Source organism: Etheostoma cragini, chromosome 23 (assembly GCF_013103735.1).
Source record: "Etheostoma cragini isolate CJK2018 chromosome 23, CSU_Ecrag_1.0, whole genome shotgun sequence".
In the NCBI taxonomy this organism is placed as follows: Eukaryota; Metazoa; Chordata; class Actinopteri; order Perciformes; family Percidae; genus Etheostoma; species Etheostoma cragini.
Window position 1 is genome coordinate 16,485,008 of NC_048429.1, and position 17,619 is coordinate 16,502,626.

The 17,619-nt window shown below is 42.0% G+C and overlaps 1 protein-coding gene across 4 annotated transcripts in view; it reads right to left on the reverse strand.

Annotated features, from left to right (window-relative positions):
* lmo3 (LIM domain only 3) overlaps window positions 1–17,619 on the reverse strand; it is a 42,128-nt gene that overhangs the window by 2,908 nt on the left and 21,601 nt on the right. For all 4 annotated transcript variants that reach the window (XR_004655503.1, XM_034863914.1, XM_034863913.1 and 1 more), the window contains exon 3: window positions 6,606–6,731. Coding sequence is in view for 3 of the 4 variants with exons in the window: in XM_034863914.1 (XP_034719805.1) it covers window positions 6,606–6,731 (126 nt within the window). In the remaining variant the exon portion in view is untranslated. The remainder of the gene's footprint in view (window positions 1–6,605; window positions 6,732–17,619) is intronic.

The window sequence follows — 17,619 nt, forward strand, 5'->3', positions numbered from 1 at the left end:
CAGAAGCCCATCCTGCTCCAGCCGGGGGGGGGGGGCACAGTTACGCTTGACCTTTCAGCTCAGTGCCAAGTGGAGATTATGTTGAGTGTGTAGGAGCAGTAACTCTCTGCTCTGTCCCGAGGGCTGCTTATCTCCCTCAGTGTGCAGGTTAGACAAGGTCGGCAAGCAGCGGTGCCAGTGTTTACCTGGGAGGGGGGGGCTCCGTTTGACTTCCTTGGATGTTAAGACTGCTGAGTTGAATGCTGGGACTGAGCCCAGGTACCTGACGAGCATGGCAGCAGTTATTCAGGGCTGCAGGGCAGATTCAGAGCCTGATTTGTTACTTCCATTTGGGACCAATTAGCAGGACTTAAAACACCAAAGGGGTTGGCACAAAACACCAAAAAGTGTAAGAACGGTGTGTTTTTGGAAATAAATCCAAATGCTCTGAGGAAGTTTATTTGGAGAAGAAGAAAAAAAATCACGTAAAGCTGCACACTCTGATGTCTGTACTGAATTCATGAACATTTCAGCGATGGATGACATGGGCATATGTCATATGTCAGTCATCTACTCCTGCCAATTGCCTCAGCACTGTAGGCTAAGAACCGCCTGCAATACTTACATATGTGATGTGGTTGTGGCCAGGACTTGTTTTTACCAGACTAAACCCAGGTGACTAATATCCATTCATCTGGCATGGTGATTATTGTGTTTCATGTAATGGTGTCATCCATTCTAATAGAAAATGACAGCATCTATTAAGTGGCTGTCTTTACCGACACCGACACCGAGCCCACTCCCACTTTATCTCCCTTCATTTTTTTTAATACCCTCTCTCCACTCGACATGCCCCCCCCCAGCTCTTACCCTTGCCCTCCTCCACTCATTTCACACAGCCAAATTGTTTCTGCTCAGTGAAATGTCAACAGCATATGTGACATCTATGCACCAATTATGATGAGGATATTACACACCCGTGTCTAATAAAAGGACCTTGAGTTGCCGAGTATTTCCACTTCCTCAACAACAGTTGCAGGGTACATCTTCTATTAGAGAATGCTGACATATTGGTTGCCTGCTACTGGACTTTCAATAAACATTTGATGAACATGTTCACAGCTGGTATGATAAATAATAAAATATTTAACTGTATTCGCCTAAGCGGTATTAAAGGATTTCCTGTCTTTTAGTGTGTAAGTTAGTTGTGTACATGTATAAAGTGCAAAAAAAAGCTTTGTGTTCCACGGACAACACTTTCTTTCAAATACCTGAAAACACCCCGCCCATATTCCTATTTGAAATTCCTCCAATAGGGATGTCACTGATTGACAAAATCAGCCCAGTTTTCCATCTGTACTGCCCATTGGTGCTGCCTGAGCAAGCACAGCCCGTGCAGTGGGCCAGCTGACCAATCAGAGCAGAATGGGTTTTTCAGGGAGGCGGTGCCAAGAGCTCGGACAGAGTGGGCAGTATGACAAACATATGTTTTTTGAACATCAGAGCATGTCAACCTATTCTAGTACACCCCAAGAGCACAACTATGGCGCTGAAAAGGAGTACAACTGGGACACCTCACCGTGTGGCGCACAAAACTTTGGTTGAGATCGGGTGACTGTCAGGCCACTAATCAAATTATTCAGCCCCTGACTCAGTAAGAACCCACTGCTTTCAATATGCTGTACTAACTCCCTCAAGTTCAAGTGATTCCTTCATTAAGTCACCCATGTGTAACCAAACCACACATTACTGTGTGAGCAGCTGATATGAGCTAGCTTTAACCTTAACGCCACGTCTGTTAGGATCCACAGAGTTTGCCAATCATATAATGGTTTCTAACTTCCAGTCAGTCAGCTTCTGCTGTCTTGGTCTCTCCCTGCACTCCCTCCATCTTCCTTCCTTTAACGAGAGGTGACTGTGACTAATGAGTCTTTAGAGACCTCTTGTTGTAAGAGGAAGAGAAAGAATGGCTTCCACAGGCACACACTTAAAAGATGTACTGTGATGCCAGCAATTTGCCTTGGAGGCCCGTGTATTCACTTTCCACTCAGAGGAAGAAACAGGGAGATTGTCAAAGAGAGAAAATAGTCTCAACTGCACCGATTCTAATTACTGTTGAGATGCAAACAGGTACAGAGACACTTGGCCCAATGAAACTGATGCTTAATTGTAACAGCATGTTGTAAATCTTCTGTGGCAGATTGCTGCTGGGCAGTGAGACAGCAGCACAAGGACACGCTGAAGAAGAGTCTTTCTGTGTGTAGTGTAACATGGAGAATAGAATTTCACAATCTGGAAAGAAAGAGATTGCCATGTATTTACTTTGTCTGCTAAACTGCTATTTTTTTAGACGTAGACACCTGAAAAAAATTTGTTGATCAAGCAATGTGGCCACAATTGGAGGAAGCCATCATATTAGCTCTGTTGCACCATCTAATTGAATATGACCCTGCTATGCCAGAGTAAAAACTCCACAACAGAAAGGAAACATACTCCTTCCTTTTCTTTAATCTGCAAAAAAATTCTGCAGAATTCTACATCTGCATATGCTGTGTGGCCCTGGTGATGAGAAAAAAATGGATAGTAATCATAAAATCATAAAATAGGGACTTGGCAAGGCTATCCCATTGCAAAAGTTCTTCCTAATGCAGCTCATTTTGGCTTCCTTTGCAGTAGGCAGCACCTAAAATGGAACTCATCTGGGTATGTGCACATTACTAGTCAATAGGGCTGTTGGAATCAATTCCAAAAGTTGAATATATAGTAGAAAAAAATACATCCTATTCAAATGTTGAAATTACTATTCAATGTGAATTTTTTATAAACATATTGGCTAACGTTAGCTAATCTTCCTATTCATGCCTTGGCCTACCCACATGTGAATATGAAATGCTTTTATCATGAAGAAATTTAATTTGAATGGTATTATAGAGGAAGATTAACATCTCTACTAGACAAGGTCTAAAAATGCAGATCTTGAAGGGTGTGGCTAAAGATGGTACATAGCTGGGATCTTTCCAGTGCTGCAAATGCATTAACTGGTTATTGGTTGAAACATCTCCGTGAGTGGAGAAAAACTGACATTTATTTATATGAAATGTGTCATTTTTACTTTACTATTGTGCAGGATTACGTAGTTAAATTGTGTTCTCTTGTAGGCTGGCTGCACAAGCTCTGAGTTCTCAACACCAATCATACACAAATTGACAACTTTGTCCCTTATTGGCTATTAGGCTCCTGTCTAACAAGCCTTACTCGGGACATGTAAGGCACCAGTGGCTGAGCTTAGCTCTGCTGAACCCAATTGGTGTCAGTCTGGCCTTCCAAAGCTCTAGTATGGAGCATCCTCCCTTATCAGCACTGACCTTCCCCTGCACTGTCACCTATCCTGCTCTCCCCCGCTCCTCTCTCCTCTAACCTTCCTCCAGCCTCCCAGACTGTGGCCTCCAGCTCATCAGGGGGAAATTGGGCCAGCACTGGCTAGATGATGAGGCTGGACGACAGGCCCATCGATTAGCTGTCCCCCAGGGCTGATCTGTGGCTAACTGCTTGCTGGATGGAGTCTCATATCTCTGTCCTTATTTCCAACACTCCCACCCTCGCCAACACCCCGTCTTCTAAGAACAAATCCCCCCCCCCTTTCCCTTTGGCTCTAAGACCATGGTTTCCCCAAGAAGAAGAAATAACAGGTCTGGCTGGTGGGAAGGTCACAATGGTAGATTTATGTCCATTTTAACAGAGTAAGGCCACACTGGGTGCAGACATGAGCAATCAGTGAATGTAGGATCCTATTTTTTCACTGATAGACCAGGGACAGGAGCTCTTCACTCCCCTCAGCTTGATACCATTTCAAAGTCATGTACAGAGTGAAGACCGGGTGGGGTGGGGGGGGGGCTTTTGCTCTCCGGCAGATAAACAAGTATGATTACTGGTGAGGCTTTTCCATTTTTCTTATTTCTAAAAAAGGTTCAACTCTCACTGCCTCTTTCGTGGAAAGACAGAGATTGCTGCCACTTCGATGTGATGATGACAAAGAAGAATAAAAGCAAACGTGTCCTCCCATCTCTGCCCTGTACTAACTGGCCAATAACTTAAGCATGGCCCCTAATAGCTGAGCATGGCGATGACCATTAGAGTCCTGCAGGGAGGCCCTGATGAAATCAGAGTAATTACTGGCTTGGCGTTTCCAATCCTTGCTTTGTGGCATACAGTAGGATGGATGTACCCACAAAGCAACTGATGGCGTGGATAGATTTATGAGTGAGTATGTTTGTGTGTGCGTGTGTGTGTGTGCGTGCGTTCGTGCGCGTGTCTGTGTGTGTGTGTGTGTGTGTGGGGGCTGTATGGTGAGACTTGATTGTAGCAATTCAACCTTCAAGCGGCAACATGGGCTGCGGCTGACTTGCAGGAGCGACAGATAATTACACTGCGTGACCCCTACTGACCTCACCGACGCCTGCTCTGTTTATCAGATTCCACATTTTCTGACGATGTTACCCTGAGAAATCTCTGGGCCATTTGTGAGATGGATTAGATTACTTTATTGAAGGGCCCGTGGGGGGAGGGGTCGATGGGGGCTTTCATGCTTGTTTGAGCTGGTGTAGATGAACAAGACAGCAAATCGGCATGCCAGACAAAGACCAGAAGCCTATTTCCAGGCCACGAGGCGCTGAAAGACTATTCAGGAAATCTTCAGTGAGATCTCGTGATAGATCTCAGGCGGAGGCTGGGAAAATTTGTAAAAGGTAATTTTCTTAATGTGGATATAGATGTAAGAAACTCACTCTAGACTAATTCTGTATCGTTGTGGTCAACACTGAGAATGCATCAAACCTGCTCTGAATCAGAAAATCTTCCTAAAGACCGAAATTCATTAACTTCAAAATGTTAAATCAAAGACTAGCTCGCTAGCAGGCTGCAGAAGGGTAACAATAATCATTTGTACATCAGAGCCTTATTTTCAAAGTATGCATACCCATTGAAATATGTTGTCTCTAGATTTTGACTCATGGTAAACTAATTGATCCTTTAAAGTCATATTCCTGCAGAGGTATTTCTCCCAAAACAGCTCCACCAATATAAAGAAACTAAATGGAAAACAAAAAGTCTGAGCCGAGGAACGGCTTAGATTAAAGCCGCAGCGACACCATAAATCTTGGCCAGGCCCACGGTGAAATTGTGATGGGCATTTCAACAGTGCTTGCAAGGCCACGGTGGACCATGTGAAACACACCGACGTCGATTTTATTCAACAGTTCATCAGCCGGCCTAATGTAAAAAGAAAGATTTGCTCGCGCTTTAATGGGTTTTAATGTGGGGGAGCAAAGCTGGCCTGCCTGGACCCGGCTGATGAAGATTAGCTGACTTCTTCCATTAGAGGAGGCTGTCTGGTGCAGCCGGCTGAAGTGGCAAGACAATAACCCAGTGCTAATTGTGCGTAACCAGCTCCTTTGCCTTTAGCATGCACAATGTGGCTGGTTCGTGTGGTTGCAGGCAGGTGCTTGTGACTATGTGTCTGTAACAAAACCACGTTCGGAAAGGCCGACGAGTAACCTTCCTGATGTTCCGCAAAGGTTTTCTGTTAGATAATTGTTTCTTTAACCTTAGATAACATTCATTCTGGTTTGTTCATTTGAGTCCATGACTTCTCCCAGGCTTTTCATCATAGTACGACGGGAAGATAGAACCTTCCCATGACTATAAACAGTAATATTTTATATATACAGAGACAATGTTCTGGGGACCCGAGGTGTAGCAGGTATCTGCTGTTTCTGTCTGTGTGTTAAAGGCAGGACTGGAGCCAGGAGTCCAGGTGTCCGGCTGCATGTCATCAGCCACAATCAACCTCCCTCAACTCAGGCCAGACCGTAGACGATACCTCCCAGTTAGTCACATTCTAGCCACTCTGTTCTCTTTATTTGAATATATCATCACTAACCCGTGCCACCGGGACGCGACTCCCGCCACCACTCCTCTCCTGCCAAACACAAACACAGTATTCCAAGGAATTGGATTTTAACCAAGCTGGAAACCACTGTTGCCGGATCACTGGACTCTGTCAAGCCCTTGATAAGCCCCTCAACTTTACCCCGCTATCCCTCCGACTCCACCTCTACGTCACTGTGGAATTGGGTATTATTGTTTATTAAACTCCCTTCATGTATGTAAATGAGCAAGGACGGAGGCCCTATTACAGTTCAATCCAACACCACTAACTATGAACACTGGGTATTAGAGTTAGAGTGTTAGAGTATGAGCTTCACAGAGATAGGATGTATTGTAAGGACGTAACTTTCCTTTGTGCTGTGTTCTGAAATCTCTGACCACATCCTAATGATGCCTGATAGGAAGCATATGTGTGGACAAGGAGCGGCACCTGTAGCTCTGGGCTTACACTGTTGTAGTAGTGCAGTATTAGAATCACTCTGCCAGGTCCAGCAGGTGTCCCTAAGGCCCCGGATGTGTCTTCTTAAGTTACTGGTTAGAGGGATAAATCTATCATTTGGGATCTGTCTTCAACTTTCAGCCGCGCTCGAGATTGACTGCGCTGTGATCCTGCGTTCCCTGAGCAGCCATCTGCCCAGACGCAGGCATGGCCGAGGAGCACGAGCGGCCCAATCACTCACCTCTGATTGCAGAGCTGGCATGCGAAACAGTCCAGGTGGTAGACGTTCTCCTTGGCCCTCATGACCATCTCAAAGGCTGGAATTAGCTTGCTGCAGGCTGCACAGTTCCCCGTTACACCAAACAACCTGAGAGAGAGAGAGACACACACAAACACACACACAAAAGACGACACATGATGTAAGTCATTCCCCCAGATCTCAGTACACAACAATAAGTCTGGGAGGTATCTGTAGCTTAGCTTAGCTAAGCTTAGCAAGGAAAAGTGACATCCGCAGCAAGGCAAATATCTTTTTCCTGTTTTTATTTTTCATTGGAGCTGCGGCATTTTGTTATCATCACCGCAATATCAACTGGGGCAATAAAGACATCACCAAAGGGTGCGACACATTGCGAAGGACACTCAGAGATGTGTTGTGTTAGTTGAAAGAAAACTTTTTTGATGGTGCCTTTTATATTCAATGTTATTTTGAATTTGTTCAACAAAAGAAAGTTGGAAAATGGTTTCCTTTCATTTTTTGAAATCCAACAAACATGTAAGAATACTGAAAGCAGCAAAACGGCAGAAGTGAGGAAACTTTAATATCCGTTTACAAGTAATATTGTTATGGCGATATCGTTTTTTTTTTTATCTTATTTGACTTATTTTTTAGGTGTAGAGATCTTGTGTTCATGCTTCCCACTGACTGTTGATTGGATGATTTGTCTTTTAATGAGGAAGCTCACTGCTGTCATCCATGCTCTAATCAAAGCTTCAACAGTCCACTAGTTTGAAATAAAACATGGGGGAATTTTTTTCTCTAAATGTTTTGCGGACACGGCAGGTAAACACCACGAAAGCTTCATATTATTTAGAGTCCAAAGTTTGTGAACTTGACTCCCCCGCCACTGTGTCCCACCTTACATTATAATACTGCCAACAGAAAGACAAGAGACCGAGTGCTTGTGCTGATTCTCGGAGCGTCTGAACACCAGAGCAACAGCTGTCGGAGAGATTGTGGGAGACACACTAACATGAGCTGCTCTCCGAATCAGTCCCAGGAATAGGTTGGACAGAGGCGGGCTGCAGTAGCACAGGGCCACAGCTTGTGCCATAGGAATAGATGGGACAGAGCTAGCACTACTGCCCAGGGAGGAGGCTATTATTTCCTGGCCTGCTCCGGGGACATTAATGGGAGCATTCATTAGGGAGTCAGGAATGTTATTACACAGCGACCTACACTATACTAGCAAGGGAAAAAATATCTGATAACGAAATCATATAACAAAATAACCTATTAGGCAGACTTCTTGAGGCACTTTTAGCCGTCGTTGTTAAAATGATAAAACGGCATGCCACTCTCAGAGTCTGTAAGAGATCGCAATCTGATAAATGATCTCAGCGCTTGGGAAATGCAGGGTTGTTTATTAACCTTCAGAAAGTATGTTTCCCAGAGGCAAAGGGAGCAGATAGATTGTGCCCTCATGAATATCTACAGAATTAAGAGCCACTGTCAACACACCTTGAGACAAAGAAGGATATCTCTTGTAACATGGTAGGTGGGAGAAAACAAAGAGGGCCCACTCAATGGATTAGTGCTGACTTAATTAAAAGAATTATGCCTTTTCCTTTGAGCAATCTAAATCTGGATACTTTTGTGCTAGCTCTTGTCCTTTCTCTTTTCTGCACCAATGTGCGTTGCCGGAAGGCTTTCACATGAAATAGATATTTCATCTATTACTCTCCTTACAAAGGCGAGTAATTGATCTAAAAAAAAATCCTTAAAAAAGAACAAGAAATGCTAGATTCAGTGCAAGATAATGAGCATGAATGTTTGAACATAACAACAGCACTTTGTCTGGCATCTTGCGACAATGCAGCCGCCTCTCACCGTGCACGAGCGTGCAGCCTTGTTTTCCAGTAATCTGAGTCATTTTCACATAGCGTGCACTCAAGGCTCTGTACTATAAATGATGGAAGGTTTTTGTGTAAAAAAAAAAAAGATGTTTTAAGCTTTCTGCCTGCCAGCCTGAATCCAAACGGTATTCTGCTGCTCTTCTGCAATCTCTTGCACATTTAGTGTGGCCTGTCCAGGAAAAAAGGACTGTCCCACCATGCCAGGAGACATTCTGGGTGAAAGTCTGCTCTCTGTGAGTCTGTGTTTGTTTCCCATTCGGTCATCACTTTACTCATTTGAACGCAGCACGTGAATGTAAGGTTGCACACTAAGTTTACACATTAAAGAAAGAAAAGGAAATATTTAACATCTCACAGATGGTTGAGACAGTATTCTGTAATGGACCAGAGAAAGATAGATCTGGTATAAGATATGTACTGTATACTGCTGAGATAAATGCCAGCATGACTTCCAGTTCTTCTAAAACAAAAAAATATATAAACTAATAATATGAATATCAAATACACATTTGAATAAAAGCAATACGTATGTAAGATATAACAGTGAAAACAAGTAAGTCTCTTTTAAGGAAGAGGGTGCGTGCAAGTCAAAATCAGAAAATTGAGAAATATACTGTAGGCCTTGAGTAGACACCAACATCCATGCTGAGGTATTAGACTCGGAATAAGAGAACATCTATTTTTTAGGATATTTTTCAGCAAATACATGCATTGATTTTTTCCCACTAAGGAAATGGATTCAGTGCAAAAGACCTATTCAATAAGATACAATACAATACAAATAAAATAAAATATGCCAAAGACCCCCTGTTTCTCAAACAGAACATCCAAACTCCTAGCTTCTTCTCATCCACTGTTCTGCTGTAGAATTCATGCTGTACATTCCTGTGCTACTTTAACCGCTGTTGTAAATGATTGAAGATCACATTATGGGAACAATCCAGACACATTCAAATCAAAGACATCTTTGTTATTGGCTCTGACTGAGCTAAAGAAGTGGAGCAGCTGATAATAGCCTACCCAACCTGGATGTGTGGCAGCGCCAGCGTGTAGCCTGCTGGCTGGCCGGGCTCTTGTGTGGCACACACTCTTCAGACCGGCAGCAAACAGAAAGCCCTAGCTCACCCTGTGGGGAGGGAAGATGGATGGAGCATACCTGCCACTCGTCTTTCGCCGCTCCGCCAGTTTGATGCCACAGACGCTAATGGCTCTCAAGGGACAAGGCAAATTAAGCGTGGTTTGGTTGCAATGAATTCAAAGGCACAGCCTCCAATACAATCAGAGGATGACAGTTTAGAGGCCTTGTGTGCAAGACCCAGGGCCTGGGACTCAATGCTTTCAGCTCGGGATTATAATGTAATTGGTAATAATTATTTACATCTCCAATGCACCTCTCTCAGACTGACAACGGTACAGCTGTCTGCCATTATCTAGAAGGCTTCTAACTGTGTGTCTACTTCACAAAAAGAAAGAAAACAGTAACATATGTAGAATAGCAGGCTTGACATACACTTCATATCCATGGCTGACAAGACAGCATGTATATTTAAAGAGGTTGAAGATACAACATGAAATTAAAATTCATGCCTTGCTCAAATCTGAATTTGAAAGAGTATAGAGGCAGTCGGTTCCCAGTACCTTGTTCTAGTCAAAAGGCATTCACTGAGCATTACAGCCTGGTACGGCTCAGTGGTACCTATTTGATGAGAGAAAAACAGACACCAATTAAATTATTCCACAAGGCTTTAGCCCAATGAACCCCAAAACCCAATGTGATGTACAGGCCCCCACCCCTCACAAAAAATGTAGGAGTGGTGTCACGCCAATGCTTTTTCTCAGCTTTGTCAAGCTTAGTCCAAAATGCAATGACTGCCCAATTACTGGGATGTAGAAAGTAAAATGCATTATCCTGGAATATATGTATGGAGCTACTGATACTATACAAAGGAAAACAAGTCTGTGCTGGAAGGATTAAACATCTCTAAATTCAAACTGTTTACACGGGAACGGTTTTCCTCGAAACGATAGTCCCAATGAAAGTGTCCAGTGGATTATTCTGTGGAGAGACACAGATGGGATTCTAGAGAAATGTTGCTGTTGAATGTTTTTTTTTTTAATGCTGTGAGGACCAAAATTAATGTCATTCACCTCCATTGTGTTGAGGGAGAAGCGGAAAAAATGTAAACGATCTGCATGGAAAGATAATACTAGCTGAAGAGGGAAGAGAGATTTTGTGATTTTGGGGAACCAACTCTTTAAAACTAGTTACTGAATGCTGCCAACAGAACAAACTGGATTCACAAGGAACAATCAACTCCTCCATCATTCAACTATTTGGGGATTATTACATTTTTTTGTGTGTGTGTGTGTGTGGGGGGGGGGGGGCTGCATTGATAGCACGGGTGCATTCAGTTGCCGTTTGAAATTCCAGTGGCGGCTTTGCTCTCCTCCTTCCTCCCCCAACCTTGTCTCTTCCATCCCTCCCACCACTTCAATTGCTCCAGCCTCGGCATGCATTCATCAGCTGCCGGATTAGAATTTGTTTCCTCACAAACCATTGATCATCGGCCTATTACTAGGCAAATGACAGTTAATTACCCACTACATTAACCACCGGGACCCGGGGACCGACTCCCTGTGCCATCAGTCAACATGATGAATGTGGCAAGTTCAGTAATGCACGGCCGTCCCCTCGTCCGTCTGCCAGGCTGAGAACAACCCCTGGATCTCACTTCCAGGCAACCAGGGAAAATCTATGGCAATCTGCATAATCACAGGCTCAGGGTTAATAACAGACAAATCATTCGTTGCATCTCAACACAGGCTTTTTTTTTTTTTTTTTTTTAATGGGACCGCGCTTTGTCTATTTGATAAGAAACGCTAGTGTCCCACTTGGAACTTAATCACAGTAAGAAGCTAACGTTTGGCTGTGCAAACAAGAGTCTGTTCATTAAAGGTACAAGAGAGGTGAGAAATACTAAATATGGTTGTCCCATCAATGCTTCATCTCAAGACAATCTTGACATGAGCAGAAGAACAGAAACAGAAAACTAGGGTTGGTGTGCACTGTTGCGGTCGGGGGAGGGGAGACAGCTAAAGGTGGCAGATGTAATCAGACTTGTGCATCAAATTTTGAACGCCCTGCGTGTGTGATTGTCATTGATTAACCAACTCTGGGGGCAAAATTATTTCAATTACCGCAGGCATGACCTGGGAATTGTCCCTGGGAAAAGATTTTCCTCCTTGAGTGCCCAGACTTGCCTGACTGCCGGCTCTATCAGTTCTCATCTGCACCTGGACTCTGATATCCTAATGATGAATTATGGCCTGCTTTCTGAGAGCCTGCAGACCATACAGAGGAACATTCCCCTGAACTGTCAGCCTGAAGAGCAGCAGCAGAGTGCTACCTAATTAGCTCCTATAGAAACTCCTCCAAAAGGTCGAAAAACACTCACCATTTTAGGTTCCACCATTGCACGCTTCCCTGAAACTATAAGATGAGTTAAACTACTGGTGGCAGTCCTGTTCTTAGTTACTATCCTCAAATGTATTGGTTTTTTTTTTTAAAGCAAACCCAACCCTAAACTACCAAAAGAGTATTCCTTATATATAACCTTCAACCCTCTCTACCAAATTTAGTCACATCTAACATAATTCTTAGTCAAAAAACCAAAGTTCCTCTATCCTTAAATGAGAAAAAACTCTTTAAAAAAAGTCGGCTCCAAACAAAGTACCCAGGAAAAGGCTTTCAGCTGTTTTTTGGCAGGGCTGTGTTTGGGTCCATTTTGAAGTGGGTGTAATGAAAGATTTTAAGCCCTGCAGGGGCCAGATGTGGAGTTCGATAGGCACTTCCCTACGCCAACCCACCTGCAATCCCAAGCTGGGTGCCAGGCTGCGGCACACCAGCCCATAATTATCGGCACCAAACACGCACAGTCCCATGAGTCATTGCTCTTCACAGCTAATTTAGCTAATCTCAACTGGAGGGGACGGTCCAAAAAATGATGTGTCCAGGCGACTGAACTGAAGCATTTTAGTTCAAATGAAAATACCTGAGTTGTGTCCTGCATGGAGACAAAATGGTGGCCATATTATTCAAGGAAAGTAAGAGAAAAGCAAACATGTGTATGTCATTTTGTGTGTTTTTTTCTAAACATTAAGAACTAGAACAAGGTTTTGGAAAATTCTGAAAGAAAATGCAAGCAGTGTTGTGTTTGACAATTTGAAAAACATCACACTTAAAAGAAGGCCTTATTCTATATCCAGCAGTTGTGGGCAAGTTACTTCCAAAATGTAATACATAGATTACAAGTTACTATCATTTGAGAGTAATAAGTTATATTAAAATATTACTGTCTCTGAAATGTAATTTGTTACACTACTTTTGCATTACTTTTGAGTTACTTTTACCAAAATAACAGCAGAAGTTTGACTTGGCAGCTACCTTGTGATCAATACAGTCTCCTCTTTATCCACTTTAATACAGTATAGATTATGCATAACATTTTGTAAAATTTATATGAATACGTAAAGTAAAGCTATACAAATAGATGAGCAAAAAGTACAATAGGCAAGTAGCGGGAAAGGAAAACACTCACATAAAAGTACCTTACAGTTGTATAGATGTACAGCATTGTTATAAAATGTTTGTTTTAGGCACTTCAATAAGAAATCCATGTAGTTTAGTTTAAAACAGTCTAAAGGAAATGGTCAATTATAGTGTGATTAAAACTTACTATTTACATTATTGACAGTACTTGATTTACAGCTGATATGTGAAAAGGTACATAACTTTATTGTTTTTTACTGCGAACCGTCACAGGAAGTGCTTTTATTTTGAAGCAGCCTACACGGTGAGACGCTAGATGCAAATCATGTCTGTAAACCTGCAATTTATTGAACAGGAAGGGGTCGTCATTTGATGCCATTCGATTAAAAGCAGAGTTACCATAGTTACTTTCCACAGCTGATAAAATACTTATATTTCCTTGTAAGCCTAAACATTCATGCCTGATAATTCCTAATCTGTCAGCAGCTCGGACACACGGCTGGATGCGCTGACCGTCACCTGTTTCTGGCTCCGACCACGAGAACAGAGACGGGACCGCACCTCGCTTCAACGCAGCGTCATAATTCCTGAAAATAATAGCCATCTCGCAAATATATCTGTCTCTGCAGTCATCTCAACCACTGAATACAGCAACAGGAAATAATACTCACAGCTTTTATTCCTGTGAAGAAATGTTTTGTGGTGTTGGTGAATTCTTAAAAAAACCAAACAACACTAAATGTTGCGTTGAAATGTAACTTATGTTACTGAAATTGTAACGAGTATAATATTGCCGAAATTGAATTAGATCTGCGTTATCATACTGCGTTACAGTAAAAAGAAATACAGTACTGTGATTGCGTTACCTTTGTAACGAGTTACACTCAACACTGATATCCAGTAGTGACTTAACAGCTTCCTTCCCTCATCATACTGGCTATATTTCAAATGCAGGCTAAATTATGTTGTCATTGATGGCCTGTCATTTATTCCATCAAATGGCGTTCCTTCTGTGCTTTTGGGAAACAAAACAAAGGCACCCCACTCTTGACCTCCCCTTAAGGAAATGTGACCCCTCTCATTGGGACAATGAAGTGCTGGAAGGAAACAGAGCCTCCAGTTCATGTGACCCTCCTTCAGACTCAATCGCTTGTGATTACCGGTACCCAGTTTGACCCCTTACCATTTTCAGATTACATGTGAAAAGCCCAACTTAATTACAGGAACCTCAGAACACATGCATTTGCGAGCTCTGGCATTATTGCTGTGGTAATTGCTAGACGTGTGAAGTGAATGAAGTGTGGTGTTGGGAGGTTAATGGCAGCCAAGCTTTCCTATGCACAACATACCAATTATAGGGTGCTTTCAGAGCTTTTAACATCTATGTGCCATTTCATTAAACTGCAAACTGAGCTGGAGGCTTCTCATTTCTTTATATTCTACTTTCTGACAATTGAACATTTAAGAAACACAGGCAAATATAAGAAATTTTTGAGAATTTAGAAACGAGGGATTTGTTACCCTTTCTTTAGCGGAAGAAGACACAAACACAAAAAAAAAATCAACATATTCAGCAACTTCCGGTTGTTGTTTGTAGCTTGCGATCAAATCCACTGTCTGGTCTGGTTCACTTTCAACATTTGCAACAATTATTTCTTCTCAAAAACTGTTTTGAGAAGCTCAACAACACACAACAAGCAGCTCAACATTGTGTCCATTATTTCCTCGGCTTTTACATAACCTTGACACTAAGTGTGTAATAAGACACTTCATGTCGGATATTAGCAAGGTGAATATTTTCAGGTGACAAGTGGAGAGATTTTTGTAGAATTTAGTATAAGAAATCCTATATACTGCATGTACATAAGAGACCAACGGTCTGTAACCCAAAACCATTCCTAAACCTGGACATGGAGCCGAGAGAAGGAATCATGGACCACGCCATGTCGGCATTAATCAATTAGCAATACTGCTGCTCATTACTTAGCTATCATTTGACTTGTCCAGTAATTGACTCGGCGTTTTTAGATCTAAAGCCTCTCTAACAAAAACTGAAAACACATATAAATTTCTGTTTAATTAGAAAATTTGATACAGTGTCATGGTCCAGCAGAAAGCACGCAGTCAGCAAAAACAACTTGTTAGTGCTAACTAGCAGTAAAGACATGTATTGTTTAGCCTACTTTTCTTTTATCATGCAATTATGTGTTTTCAACTCTTAACTGATAGTATCAATAGGTCACCATTGTAAAACAAATAATCATTAGCATCCTTAATAATAAGGAAAGCAGATCAACTCTCAAAACCTGTTTTTTTCAAATGTTTATCAATGTCAATCAATATTTACGTCATTAAGTATCAAATATGGATGCACCGGCCACAATTTTTAGGCTGATTCCAATTTCTCATTGAGTTTGGCCTGCTAATACCGATTTTAGCAGATTACGCTTCATTTTTTCTAACCAATTCACAGTACACATGAATATTTATTTTCTATCTTTTCTTAAACAGAACATTTTACATTTTGCATAGAACATAGAAAAGGTTATGAATTGATAATCGATCGCTAAATATATAAATGACTCCTGGTGTTAGAAATTCACACAATTCTAAAGAGCACCGTTATGGAAGAACAATTTCCGTCTTTTCACATCCAATATCCAACTAAACAAATGTGATATATTTAGCAAACAAAATTTCTGTATGTATAAAAACAGGGGAAGCAGGTAATGGCAATAAAATAATAAATAAATAACAAAAATATAGCCTTGCATTAAGTATAAAGATATTTCTCAAAACACACACACACAGACCTGTTTGAACGTCAACAGTAACGTCACCTGAAAAGTGTGTAGTTCCTTTTCTAGCAAGTTTGCTCTATTTGTCAATGTGCATACAGTACATATGAACAATAGCAAGGGGCTTATCTGCTAGGGTACGGTTACCTCGGAAAACAATCCAGCAAATACACAGTACCCTAGGGTGCTGTTACCTGAAACAGATGATTTACCGTCACCGCTCATTTTACACCCGGTTTAGCAACAAAATTAAATGCTGAGGGAAGATTACTACGTTTTTCATGTTGGAAGATTTTTTAAACAGTAACGTTACTACAGCGTGTCGGAGGAATAAACACAGCGTCTCCTGCAGCGGGGGGTAAGGGGGGCCGTCACCGCAGCGTTCGCTAACATTAGCTTCTTGTCTCTTTGCTATTTTCCGATAAACTGAAGCCGTCTTTCACGTGACCTGCTTGAGTGCATTTTTCATGTTCCAGTAATTCAGATTTAGTTATACAGAGCCGTGTATAAGTATGACTTTATGACAGCTGAAGGAGCAGCGGTGCACCACTGCTACATCCATATAGAAGAAACCCTGCATGTTCACGTGCTGTGCTGATGTTGCGCGCCATTGTGCATTTGGTCGGCATAAAATCGGAATATGTCAGATGGCCGAGCACGTGAAAATCGGTCAGCAGCCGGTTAATCTGTGCATCTCTATTATCCAATGCATCCCTGCCTACTGACTGAGTTCATCGTGGTATCACAGTGTGGCATTATGGACAGGAACACCTACATTTCCTGGGGAATAATGGCTCTTTATTGTTCCAAAAACGTGGCGATGAGGCAAGAAGATGAAGCCAGGCAAGCTGTGGAACAAAGAGATCTTGATAAGGAATGGACCATGTGCAGCCAATCAAAATAATGAGAGCCTACAAAGGACTCCGGCCTGGCCAAAACCCAAATGTGGAAAAGCATTAAAGTGTGAGAAGCTACATCTCAACACAGGCTGTATCTAAGAGATGGGAATGGGTAAATTACAGCACAGTAACAAAGTACAAACACTCTGTTACTGTACTTTACCATTTATTTTTGTAGCAACTTTTTACTTTTACACGCGCCACACTGATAAAAAAGTGAGAGAAAAGAAAAAGAGACTAGCTGTGTGTAGGATAATCCGTTGAGAGTGTGTGTGTGCGAGTCCTTGAGAACTGTAAGTTGTATAACTTGTTTTGTCACGTCATTTAAGCCTGTTGTATTGGTCTTTAGATCTGATACATTTAAAGTTAGCTAGCGAGTGATTTTGTTGTTTGTGTTCTTCACCTGTAGCTAGGTTGCACTATGAATATTCCCTCACTCACGTTTGTATTTTAGGTGCATTATTTACATGCTACAGTTACACTGCGTTAAGATAATGGAATTAATAGTGGGTTTGTTGTTATTTTTTGCTCGAATATATATGATTCCTATGCATTGTGTATGGTGGCCTTTACAGTGTAATCTTTTGTAACACACACACACACACACACAAAACAGAACTACCCACGCCCATGCTAATACTGATGCTTGATTGTAATAAAGCATCACCAGAGAGAAGTTCTCTTTGTCCGTGTGTTAACAGACACAACTGGGGCTAAGTTGGAAACCAGAACCACTTTTAAATGCAGTCCTAATCTAGTCCTCACTAAATTTCAAATAATTTCACTGGAGTTAGTTATTATCATCATCAATACCAAATTACATCTAGACACCACTACAAAACAACTTGACAGATTCGGCGGAATTCATTTGTG